The following is an 11,478-nucleotide window of genomic DNA, read 5'->3' as shown; positions in this document are numbered from 1 at the left end:
GGAGAGCGCGCGGCGCCGGCGTGCCCGGCCGCTGTGGGGGGCGAAGCACGGCGGCTGCCGCGGCCGGCCGTCGACACGGTCCCGGGGCTGGGCGCTGTCGCCACAGCCGCGCGAAATTCCTTGGGCCTGCCTCGGGCGCGGGCGGGTGCGGGCGAGCGGTGGTCGCTCGCCACCGCCGGGTCGGCCAAGCGCGCGGCGTGCGGCCGGCCTCCTGCCGGCGCGGCCCTTGCCCGGCGCGGGCCCCCAGACCGGGGGGAGGAGGGGATTTTCCGTGCCTCCGCCAATGGCCGCCGCCGGGCGAGGCGCCGGCGCGCCAGTGCCCGTGCCCCGCCGCCGGGGGGCGGCCAAGGGGGAGGGTTTATTGTTTATCCTGTGTCTGGCGATATTAGCTGGAATTCCATTGAGGACCTGGCGCGCCGGCGGTGCATTCCCCCAGCCGGCTGGCTGGCTGGCTGGCTGGCTGGCCGGCTGGCTGGCTGGCTGATGGTTACCGGGGCGGGGGGCGGAGGGAGGAGAGGTGTGTTGTGCTGTGGGCGCGGCGGCCTTGCCCCCAGCGGTGGCCGCGGCACACTCCCCGTCCCCTGGGGGCGGCGGGGGAGGCCGGGGTGCGGCTTGTTGGGGCGTGTCTCGTCAGTCCGGTGTGCTACTCCGCGGCGGGGGGCGGCCGCGGCCTCAGCCAGCTAGGGAGGCCACTGGGTGCCGGCCAGCCGGCCGGCCGGGCGGGGGGGGGGTAGCCGTGTGTGGGGCGGCGGCGGCGGCGGCGGTGGCGGCGGCCGGGCAAGCCCGGGACGTGTGCTCTCGGGCCGGTGCCGGTGCCCCGCCACGGCCGGAGCAGCGGGGGGGGGGTATATAAAGCCCCGGGCAGGCGGCCCAGCGTACAGCACTTGTCTTCACCGGATTGAAACCTCCCTTCCCGTTGGCTTCAGTTCTTTTCTCCCTCCTCCTCCTAATTCACCATGTCTGACGATATTGTTCCCCTTGTCATCGACAACGGCTCCGGCATGTGCAAGGCCGGCTTCGCCGGTGACGACGCCCCCCGCGCCGTCTTCCCTTCCATCGTCGGTCGCCCCCGCCACGTCGGTGTCATGGTCGGCATGGGCCAGAAGGACTCCTACGTCGGTGACGAGGCCCAGTCCAAGCGTGGTATCCTCACCCTGAAGTACCCGATTGAGCACGGTATCGTGACCAACTGGGACGACATGGAGAAGATCTGGCACCACACCTTCTACAACGAGCTGCGTGTTGCCCCCGAGGAGCACCCCGTCCTGCTCACCGAGGCCCCCCTCAACCCCAAGGCCAACCGCGAGAAGATGACCCAGATCATGTTCGAGACCTTCAACTCCCCGGCCTTCTACGTTGCCATCCAGGCCGTCCTGTCCCTGTACGCTTCCGGCCGTACCACCGGTATCGTCATGGACTCCGGTGATGGTGTCTCCCATACCGTCCCCATCTACGAGGGTTACGCCCTGCCCCACGCCATCCTTCGTCTGGATCTGGCCGGTCGCGATCTGACCGACTACCTGATGAAGATCCTGACCGAGCGTGGCTACTCCTTCACCACCACCGCCGAGCGTGAGATCGTTCGTGACATCAAGGAGAAGCTGTGCTACGTCGCCCTGGACTTCGATGCCGAGATGCAGACCGCTGCCTCTTCCTCCACCATCGAGAAGAGCTACGAGCTCCCTGATGGCCAGGTCATCACCATCGGCAACGAGCGCTTCCGCTGCCCGGAGGCCCTCTTCCAGCCCTCTTTCCTGGGCATGGAGCAGGCTGGTATCCATGAGGCCACCTACAACTCCATCATGAAGTGTGACGTCGATATCCGTAAGGATCTGTACGGCAACGTCGTCATGTCTGGTGGTACCACCATGTACCCCGGCATTGCCGAGCGTATGCAGAAGGAGATCACCCAGCTGGCTCCCTCTTCCATGCGCATCAAGATCGTCGCCCCCCCCGAGCGCAAGTACTCCGTCTGGATTGGTGGCTCCATTCTTGCTTCCCTCTCCACCTTCCAGCAGATGTGGATCTCCAAGCAGGAGTACGACGAGGCCGGTCCCTCCATCGTCCACCGCAAGTGCTTCTAAGCGCCTCGTGTGCTTGGCAGCGCGCCGGCGCGAGCCGCCGGTCGTTGGCCGAAGGACTCCGGCTGTGGTGCCGGCCCCGGCGGCGGGTGCCTCCTCTTGTCGGCCGCCTCGGGCCGCCGCTGCTCGCGGACAGCCCGCGTGCGCGCGCCCCGGCGGCCGCTGGCCCTGCCCCCGGTCGGCCCCACGGTCGCCCTCTCCTTCCTGGCGGAGGAGTGAGGGGATCCCCTTGCTCTCTCCCTCTCTCGCGGTGGCTTAGGATCTTCGAGCCTTTTTGGCGCGGGCGGGTGCCCCCCCGCGCATGCTTGTGCCTCTTTGGCTCTCTTAATACACACCTTGAGAACCCCCAGCTATGCATCATCCTGTCCTTCATCCTCTTCTCTCAGTGTTTTTCTCTCGTGGGCGTACTACATGGCGCGGCGCGCGGTGGCTGGGCGGGGGGCGGGCCTTCCACAATGTTCTTTCCGGGGAGGCGCGGGGGCGGCTCGGTGTGTCGGGCTCGCACGGTGTCCTGGTTTGCACGCGCGCCCAGAGGGGGGGGGTGTTTGTGTGATGGTTTGGTGGTGCGGGCCGCGGTCGCGCGCACGCCGGTGCAGTGCCACAGGCGCCCCGTCTCGCCACAGCCAGACTCCTTCCCCCCCCACTCCGATTCTCTGAGGCACGTGCGGCAGGCAGGCAGGCAGGCGGCTGTGCACGCACATGTCTTCCCTCCCGCGACTGGTGGCGTTCCCGCTGGGCCGGCCGGAGAGGGGAGGGTGTCCGGCTGGTTGTTTCTCTGCCCGCGCGCCGCACACGCCCCCCCTCCCAAAAGCAAGAAGAGACATCCCTCCCCCGGGGTTCCCCGCTTCCGGGTGTGTATGTGTGGGGGGTGGGTTCTGACTTGGGGTTCTGACTTGGGGGTCTGTATTTGGCTAGTTCCACCAGGAAGAGGGCGGGGGAGGGGAGGGCGGCCTCGCCTTCGGGTCTATCCCGGGGGCGGGCGGGCGGGCGGGCGGGCGGGCGGCGGGTCTGCTCGCCCCGGGCCGCCCGGGGGCCAGCTGGCGCGCTGGCGTCCCCCCCGCGCGCCGGCCCCCGGGACCGAGAGCAGCCCGGCGGCGAGCACAGCCGGGGCATCGGCCACCGGAATGGCCTGGCTTCGGGCAGTGCTGCCATCGGGCCCGGTGGCATCGGACCGCGCCTCTCCGGGCCCGGTGGTGGCGGACCCGCGGCCGGGGGCCGCCCCCGGGCTGGCCATCCTCGCGGCGGCCACCGCCACCGGCGGCCCAACATCCCCCCTGCCATGCAGCCCCAGCCCCGGGGCCACGAGCAGGCCCTCGCGCACGGCCATCGCCAGGTGCGCGACCGTCTGCCGACGGGTGATCGCGTGCTCGGGGGCGGGCGCACCGCCGCCAGCGGCCGCCCCTCCCGCACCCCGGCCACCTGGCATGTGGGCCTCGTCGGGCCGGGCCGGGGCCGGGGCCGGGCCGCGCCGCGCACGCCGGGCTCGGCGCTGGGCCTGCCGCCGGCCAGTCGAGGGCTCCCTCGGCACGGGCGCCGGCGGCAGATCCGCCCGGCCGGCTGGCACCCAGCCGCCAGCTGGGTAGGCATCGGACACGGCGGTCCGCCAGTGTGCGGCCCGCAGGCGCCCGGCGCCCACGCCGACTTGACGCTCGAAGAAGCGCGCCCGGCTGGTCCGGTGCGCGGCCGACGCCAAATGCGCCCGCCGGTGCGCAGCCTGGATCCGCGGGCGCCCGTCGCAGTAGTCACACTCGAAGACACCAGCCATGCGGGGCGAGGGGCGAGGGGGGGGGGGGGAGGGGAGGGGAGGGGCGAGGGAGGGCGGAAAAGGAACAACAGCGGTAGGCGTCATCTGCAATCTCCTGACACACTCGCGCGCGCGCGCGCGCACACCGAGCGCCTTCGCCCTTCGGGCCGCCCCCTCAGAAGATGCCCCCCCCCCCCCCCCTATCTTGCGGCGTGTATGCGGGCGCGGGGCAAGGGCGTTCCAATGCATTGGCAGTTGTATTTGGCGCGTGTGGGGCCGGGGCCGGGGCCAGGTCGAGCCGGGGGGGGGGCCGCCCTCCATCATCTATTCGCTAGTCCTTCTTGCCGAAGGGGTACTTCTCGAAGTCGCGGTGCACCGCCAGGCCGCCGTAGGCCTGCTGGATCGGCATGATCTCGATGCGGTTGACGTTCACATGCGCCGGCTGGGTGGTGGCCCACAGGATGCTGCTCGGGGCGGGGGCCGACGGGGCGGGTCAGATTTCCAGGCACAGCAAGGGAAGCCGGCGGCCCCAGCGATACGTACGTCTCGGCGCAGTCCTCCGCGGTGAGCGACTGCACACCGTCATACACCTGGGACACTGTGTGTGTGTGTGTGGGGGGGGGGTTGCTGTGTTAGGGGCGCGGAGGAGGAGGCAGCTCGAGGGCCGAGCGCAGCTACACACGAGGCGCGTACCCTTGGACATGTCCGACTCGAAGCGCACATTGCTGAAGGGGGTCTCGACCATGCCCGGCTCGAGGCTCGTCACGCGAACCGCCGTCCCGAGGAGGTCCGTGCGCAGGTTCAGCGCAAACTGCGTGACGAAGGCCTTGGTGGCGCCGTAGACATTCCCACCAACGTAGGGCCACTGCCCGGCGATGGAGGAGACAAACATGATGTGCGATCCGGGCGCATTCCGGGCCACCATCCGCGGGAGCAGCGCATGCGTGACATACAGCTGGTCGTCATACATACAGGGGGGGCGGGGCGGGGCGGGGCGGGGGAGGGGGGGGGAAATCCCCTCTGCCCCCGGCCCTCGGGCGAGCCGGGGCCCGCGCGGGGACGGGGCGAAAGCGGGTGCCGGTGCACGATGGCGAGGTGTGAAAAGCCAGGGCGAGGGGGATTCAGTGCGCGGGCTTTTCGGCCGAAGGTCGGCCCATGAGCCATTTGGGCTCAAAGAGCGTGGTGGAAGCCCCCACCCGCGTCCTGAGGGCCGGGGGGGGGGGGGGGGGGGGGCGGGGCGGGGCGGGGGGGACCCATGCGTCAGTGCTGGTGGCGGCGGGGCAGTGGCGGCGGGGCAGTGGCCAGGCAGCAGCGCACCATGCCGTTGACGTTGGTGTTGACCATGGTCTGCCAGTGGTCCACGCGGGCATCCTGCGCCTTGGAAAGGCCCAGCGCCAGGCCGGCGTTGTTCACCAGCACATCAATGTCCCAGTGGTCCAGGGCCGCCGGGGCCAGGGCCGCCTCGACCGACTGCTGATCCGCCACATCGAAGGTGATGGTCTTGAACAGGGATCCGGCGGCGGCGGCGGCGGCGGCGGCGGCCGGCGGGGCCACGGCGGCCATCTCCGCCTCCAGGGCGGCCAGAGCCTCGGCATTGCGGCCGGTGGCGATGACACGCCAGCCGTCGCGCGCAAAGCGCAGGGCCGTGGCCCGGCCAATGCCGGACGAGGCGCCGGTGATCAGGACAGTGCGCGGGGCGGGGGCGCTCATGGTGTGTTCAGGGGGTGTGGATGGGCGTGGGGAGAGGGGGGGGCGGGGGGCGGGGGGCGGAGCGAGGGAGAGGCATGTGCGTAGCCGGCCGTGGGCACGGGTCTGGTGTGCTCGGGTCCTTTATGTGCCTGTTGGACGGGAGACGAGGGGGACCGAGATCCGGCCCATCTTTGTCGTGGCAACGACTCGCACGCGCGCCTCTGTGTCGCGGTCATCCCCGTGCGAGGGCCTCGGGGCCCGGGGAGCGCGGCACCTGATCAAGGTCACATGCCAACCCGACACACAGCGCGCCGGCGCTCGTTTTCCCGCCCTCTCGCGTTCAGCAAGCCGCGCCCCCGCCCCCCGCCCCCCCGCCCCCCGCCGTGGCCGTTGTGCCATCTGACTGCGACTAGCCCCCGGTCCGGGGAAGCCTTCGCCCTGTCTCACCTGCCTCCTTGCGAGGGAGATCGCCGGGGAGGGGGGAATACGCCCAGGCGCGGAGGGACCGAAGGCACACCGCTCTGCACCCCGTGCGTGCTCAGGCCGCCTGGCAACCCCTTCCACTCCCTCCAGTCTCTCTCCCGCCCCCCGCTCCCCGCCCCCCCCCCCCTCCCCCTGTCTGCCTGGCCTCTCGTGTTCTTTGTCCTCGCCATCCGATCCCACGCCCTGTGATGGACCCCGCCAGCCAGCCGCCGGCCTCCGGGTCCGGCCGGCCGAGCATATCCATCTCGCTGTCCCTGTCGGGAGTAGGTGCCGGCGGCGCAGGTCCCCCGGCCGGGGGCGTCACCGCTGCCGCCTCGCCTGCCCTGCCGAAACTGTCGCTAAAGGCCCTGACCGGCGGAGGCGCCGGCAGCACCGGGCCCTCGATATCTCTCCAAACGGGCGCCGGCGGTGACCGCATCACCGCCCCGACGGTATGTGCCAGCCTCGCCTCCCCTGGCTCCGCCTCGCGCGCCTGCCTATGCCCTGCCTATGCCCTGCTGTGCTTTGTGTCCCCTGTCCTGCGTGCCCACTGACCCTGTCGCTTCCGCCCTCCCCTTCTGACTGGCATGGCCTAAAAGCAGGCGCCGGTGACCGCCCCGCGAACATCCTCCACCGGGCACACCGGCAAGAAGACCTCCTCCAAGAAGAAGTCCGCCTCCAAAGCCTCGAAGCTGGTCCTGCGCACCGGGACACCAGACGAGGCAGCGGCGGCGGCGGCAGCGGCGGCGGCAGCGGCGGCGGCGGCGGCGGCGGCAGCAGTCACCACCCCGGGCACACCGCTGGTCCCCACCTCGCCGGGGCTCCTCCCGAACAATCCCATGGTCCTGGGCTTGCCCGGGGCCGCCGGGAGTCCGACCCCCGGCGGCAGTGGCGGCAGCAGTGGCAAGCGCGATCGCAAGGAAAAGGACAAACGCAAGCGCGATCGGGCTGCCTCGGCCAGCGGCGGCACCAGCGCCCCGGGGACCGGCACCGGTGGTGGGACGGATCGCGAGCGCCGCCGCAAGGAGAAAAAAGACAAGCGTCGGACCACCGAAGATGACAGCGTGCATTTGGAGTCGCATTTCCTTCTCCGGCTGCCGGAGGACCTGGCCGGGCCCCTGCGCGAGTCCCTCAGCCGCCACGAACTCAACGGCTATGGCATCCAGTTCCAGGGTACGACCGGCCCCCTTGCCCCCCCCCCTCCCCCTCTCTTTCCTTCGCCAGTCGGTCCTCCATCTTATGGAGGAGACGCCCCTTACACAATCCCCTCAACTCCCCCCCCGCCCCTACCCCCGTGGCCAGATGGCAAGGGGGGCCGTCGGTTTGCCACCATCCAGACCCCCACGCGCAATGTGTCCGCCCGGCTGGTGGACTTGCCGTGCATCATCGAGTCGCACCGGTCCCTGGACCAGCGGCAGTTCTACAAGGTCGGCGACATTTCCCAGATGCTGGTGGCCGAGGAGCTGGACGAGCCGCTGCGCGCCTACCGGGTGGCCCTCGGCATGGATCCCATCCTGGACCCGGGCCTGCTGGCCGTGCAGCCTGACGATCCGGCTGCCGGTGCGGCCGGCGCGGCCGACCCCGCCGGGACCGGCACCGAGGGCAAGCCCTCGCGCAAGGTGGCCAAGCCGAGCAAGCGCCAGCTGGCCGTGCGCGCCCCGCCCGATGACACGGTCATCGACTCGTTTTTGTGGCCACACGGCCTGGCGCCGCCGCTGCGCTACATCCGCGAGCGCCGGCTCTCGGACTTCCCACCACGGGTGCGTCCCCCCCCCCCCCCCCCCCCTGTTTCGCCCTTTGTCGGCGCTCGCCGCCCGCCATGTGGTCGCCCCGCCCTCCGTCCGGCGCCGCCCTCCGTCCCCGCTTGCCACTGACACCCTTTCGATTGGATGGCAGGAAATCACCGACGTTGATGCCGAGGTCCAGCGCCTGCTGGCCCTCGACGATGAGAGTGTCTACCGAACCGTCTGTGCGTGCGGCAGGCCCCCCGCGCCCTATGCTGCTTCTTGCCTGTTCACCCGGCCCAGTGCTCCGCCCTTCGACTCACCATTCCATTGGCTTGGCCGGCCGGCCGGTTCGCCCGGCATCTCGTGCCTTTGCCCGCCGCCCTCCCTCCGGCCGGCTCCCCGTCATCCCCGGGCACAGCCTTCGCCCAGGATGCGGACGCCCCACAGGAGGACGAGGTCCTGCTGACCGAGCGGGACTTCAACCAATACAAGCGCCAGCATCCAGCCCTGCCGGTGGCCCAGCTGGAAGTTCCCCCGCCGGCGCCTCCGCGCAAGCAAATCCGCCTCAGCATCCCCTATCAGGTGGACCCGCCGCCGAAGCCGAAGGCCGGGCCGGCCGGGTCTCCGGTCCGCCGCGAGGAGACCCCCACCCCGGAGGGAGCCCCGCTGGGGATGGCGACCGTGGCCGACGCCCTGGACCAGCCCCTGGGGGTGGAGTCGCCCCCCTTGCCTCTGCCCGGGGCCGGGGCCTTTGCCACGCCCATGCGGCCGTCCTCGACACTGGCCAGGTCGCCCTCGGTGCCGGTCCTCACGCCGCTGGGCCCCGACGGGTCGGAGCCCAGCCTCTCGATCGCCGGGCCGGACGACACGCTGCCCTCGCTGGAGTCCTTGCCGGTGGGCACTCGGGCATTGCCCAGCGTCGGGGTGCCGGGCCTGGGGCCGGCCGCGGCGGTCGCCAGCCCGGATATCCTCACAGCCCCGGCGGATCTTGCGGCCGGGGCCTTCCCGGCTTCCCCGCTGCCGGACATGCCGGCCACCGATGCCCTGCAGGTCCCCATGGATCTGGCCTTGCCGGTGGGGGATCTGCCGGAGGCGGCGGCCTCGCCGTTGGCGGCCGGGGCCACAGCCGGCATCGTGGCCATCCCCGGCACCGGCAAGAGTGCCCCCGGTGGGGGCCCGGACAGCCCGGCAGCCGTGGCGGCCAGCTCGTTCTCCATTTCCACGCCGGCTGGCGGTGCCGAGGCCGATGGGCGCGCTTCGCCCGGCCCGGCGGCCACGGCCTCCCCCCTTCAGACGCCCTCCATCACCGTGGCGGTGGTCACGTCGCAGCACACCCCCGGGCCTGGCACCCCGGCCGATGGGCACAGCCCCAGTCCCCTGGCCGGGGCCGGGGCCGTGGAGGGCGATCTGCCGGCGGCGCCTCCCTCGTCGGACTTCTCCGACTCGGATTCCGACACCGGCGGCCTGCCCAGCCCGGCCCTGGTGGAGTCCGAATCATGTACGGCCCTCTGTCCGCCCTTTGCTCGCCCTGCTGCTCGGGGACCGGGTCTCCTGACTGACCGCCCGCCTGTCCGCCCCTTTCCTCCTTGCGCATGTCCCTCGCATTCGTCCCCGGCCCGGCTGTCGCTCGCGGTCCCCGGCCCCCATTTCCGGTTCCCTCCGCGCCGTGTGCATGTACACGTGTGTGTGTGTGTGTGTGCGCGCGTTTGTGCGTGTGTGCGTGTGTGCGTGCGTGTGTGCGTGTGTGCGTGCGTGTGTGCGTGTGTGCGTGCGTTTTTGCGTGTGTGCGTGCGTTTGTGCGTGTGTGCGTGCGTCACAGCCAAGCTGGAGAAGGCCCGCATGCAGCTCATCGCCGAGCTCATGCCCATCCGCGAGATGCTGGCCAACCTCAACACCGAGTACAATGCCAAGTATCAGCTGGCGTCGCGTCAGCGGAATCCCGTCATGCGCCAGCGCTTCCTGGAGGATCTGGCCGCGCTGGATGCCCGGCGACACGAGTTCAACAACGAGCACAAGCGCATCACCGACACCATCGCCAGCATCGATGTTCAGCTCACCGCGTTGGCCGGCAAATAGACCCTCGCCTTCTGTTCATCTTGTGCACGTGTGCAATGTATTTGCGCGGCCCTTTGTTTGCGCGCATGTGTACAGATGGTATGGGGGCTGGGAAGAGGGCGGGGGGCTGGGGTCCACCCCCCCCCCCCCCCCCCCCCCCCCCCCTTCCGCCTGTGGCCCGCACGTCAAACCATCCCGCTGTCCGAGACGTAGATCGACGAGTTGACCGTATCCGGGGCATTTGACCAACTAGATCCACTCCGCCGACCGGGGTGATACATGGAGCGAATGGGGAAGTTGACTCCATCAGTGGAGCTGGCCCACAGGGGGGACGGGCCAAGACCGAGAGAGGGGAGGAGGGGCGGTGGCGGTAGTTCGGGTTAGGCGGAGGTGCTCCCGGTCGGGGCGGGTGAGGGGCGCCGCTGTCGATGGCGGGGCAGGGGCGAGAAGAAGGGAGCGGGGGAAGGGCGATAGACAGGCGTCCGGGCGCACTGGCTCGGTGTCGGCAGCGGCCACAGCCAAATGTTGGTGCCGAAAATTTGGGCGAAGTTCCCACGCGGGCCCATGTTGTACTGGTCATAGAGCTCCTTGTAGATGTGATAGAAGTAGGAAAAGTCGAAGGTGGTCCGGTTGCGGGCAATCAGATACATGTGGAAGCCGCAAAAGCCGCCGGTCACGAAGCCGAAGCAGAGCGACAGAGCCGAGGCCACGATCCAGAAGAGGTGGATTTCCGACATGCGGAACTGTCGGCGCCCCAGGAGGTCAGCAGAGGTGGGCAGAAAAGGGACCAAGGGGCAAGCCGGGGTGCAAGGGGCAGGCCGGGGTGCAAGGGGCAGGCCGGGGTGCAAGGGGCAGGCCAGGGTCGAGGGCAGCGGGAGGGGGGGGGGCGGAGAAAGGCCAGGAGGCCTGCGCACCTCGGCTCGAACGATCGAAGCGAAGCTGGTCAGACCACAAGTCCACACGAAGATGCTGCTATAGAGAAGCAGCAGGACGAAGGCCTTGTGGTTGCCGAGACCGATGCACACTCCGAGGAAGGAGCAGTGGTGGTCTGTCCATCATGTTGTGTGCGTGTGTGTGTGTGTGTGAGAGAGAGAGGAAAGGATCTTGCAAAGACAAAAGAGGAGGAGAGCATATCCCCTGGCGAAGACGGAGCATGTACCCATGCGTAGGACGCAAATATTGCAAATGGAGCAATGGTGTGTGCGGTCCGGCTTCACTTGCATGCATTCCTGGCAATACCGGATGCTGCGGATGGCCCCGAAGCAAAGGCGCACAGGGGGGGGGGGGGGGGGGGGGGGGGGGGGGGGGGGGGGGGGGGGGGGGGGGGGGGGGGGGGGGGGGGGGGGGGGGGAGGCAAGGACAGGGGCCAGCAGGTTAGAGCCTGGCTCCAGCAAGGCTGAGCGGCAAGGGGGAGACAAAGATAAAAAGAAGAAGCAACTGGGTGTGCATACTTGTTGCATCGGTCACGCATGCGCAAGGTGACAATCGCGTCGTGGCGGTCGCTCAGAGTCTGCAACAGGGACTCCTCAGTCGGCTGGCTCGGGGGGAGGGGCTCCCCGGTGGAGGCGCCGGCCGCGCCGAAGCGCGAGTCGACCGGCCCGGCGGACAGAGTCCCAGGTGAGCCGAGCTCCCGCGGGGCTGGCGGCCCGGCTGGCGGAGAGTACCCGGTGGCCGGGAGCTCCTCGGGGCTGACCCGCATCTGGGTTCCGCGACGGGGGGG

At 70.4% G+C, this 11,478-nt stretch overlaps 5 protein-coding genes across 5 annotated transcripts in view; 2 read left to right on the top strand and 3 right to left on the bottom strand.

Moving 5' to 3' along the window:
- Positions 1 to 893: 893 nt before the first annotated feature.
- H696_04221 (actin, cytoplasmic 1) lies at positions 894 to 2,421 on the top strand. The gene has a single exon (XM_009498098.1). It carries the CDS (start codon positions 957 to 959, stop codon positions 2,082 to 2,084), a length of 1,128 nt encoding a protein of 375 aa, XP_009496373.1. The 5' UTR covers positions 894 to 956; the 3' UTR covers positions 2,085 to 2,421.
- Positions 2,422 to 3,045: 624 nt separating this feature from the next.
- On the bottom strand, positions 3,046 to 3,846 carry H696_04220 (hypothetical protein; the record flags this gene model as incomplete). The annotated part of the gene is made up of 1 exon (XM_009498097.1): positions 3,046 to 3,846. One exon carries the CDS (start codon positions 3,844 to 3,846, stop codon positions 3,046 to 3,048), a length of 801 nt encoding a protein of 266 aa, XP_009496372.1.
- Positions 3,847 to 4,069: 223 nt separating this feature from the next.
- On the bottom strand, positions 4,070 to 5,535 carry H696_04219 (hypothetical protein; the record flags this gene model as incomplete). The annotated part of the gene is made up of 4 exons (XM_009498096.1): positions 4,070 to 4,289; positions 4,369 to 4,423; positions 4,519 to 4,780; positions 5,143 to 5,535. The coding sequence occupies 4 exons, from the start codon at positions 5,533 to 5,535 to the stop codon at positions 4,157 to 4,159; spliced, it is 843 nt and encodes a 280-aa protein (XP_009496371.1). The 3' UTR covers positions 4,070 to 4,156.
- Positions 5,536 to 6,122: 587 nt separating this feature from the next.
- Positions 6,123 to 9,779, top strand: H696_04218 (hypothetical protein; the record flags this gene model as incomplete). The annotated part of the gene is made up of 6 exons (XM_009498095.1): positions 6,123 to 6,428; positions 6,579 to 7,149; positions 7,279 to 7,736; positions 7,873 to 7,945; positions 8,122 to 9,201; positions 9,523 to 9,779. The coding sequence occupies exons 1-6, from the start codon at positions 6,186 to 6,188 to the stop codon at positions 9,777 to 9,779; spliced, it is 2,682 nt and encodes an 893-aa protein (XP_009496370.1). The 5' UTR covers positions 6,123 to 6,185.
- Positions 9,780 to 9,909: 130 nt separating this feature from the next.
- H696_04217 (hypothetical protein) overlaps positions 9,910 to 11,478 on the bottom strand; it is a 2,876-nt gene continuing 1,307 nt past the window's right edge. The window contains exons 3-7 of the mRNA XM_009498094.1: positions 11,210 to 11,457; positions 10,918 to 11,003; positions 10,673 to 10,806; positions 10,251 to 10,501; positions 9,910 to 10,073 (exon numbers count right to left, since the gene is read on the bottom strand). Of these exons, the coding sequence (XP_009496369.1) occupies positions 9,944 to 10,073; positions 10,251 to 10,501; positions 10,673 to 10,806; positions 10,918 to 11,003; positions 11,210 to 11,457 (849 nt within the window). The 3' untranslated portion in view covers positions 9,910 to 9,943. The remainder of the gene's footprint in view (positions 10,074 to 10,250; positions 10,502 to 10,672; positions 10,807 to 10,917; positions 11,004 to 11,209; positions 11,458 to 11,478) is intronic.

This window comes from Fonticula alba (assembly GCF_000388065.1).
Source record: "Fonticula alba strain ATCC 38817 unplaced genomic scaffold supercont2.7, whole genome shotgun sequence".
Lineage (NCBI taxonomy): Eukaryota > Rotosphaerida > Fonticulaceae > Fonticula > Fonticula alba.
Note: the sequence above shows the minus strand (reverse complement) of the source record. Positions and strands in the feature narration are given on the sequence as shown.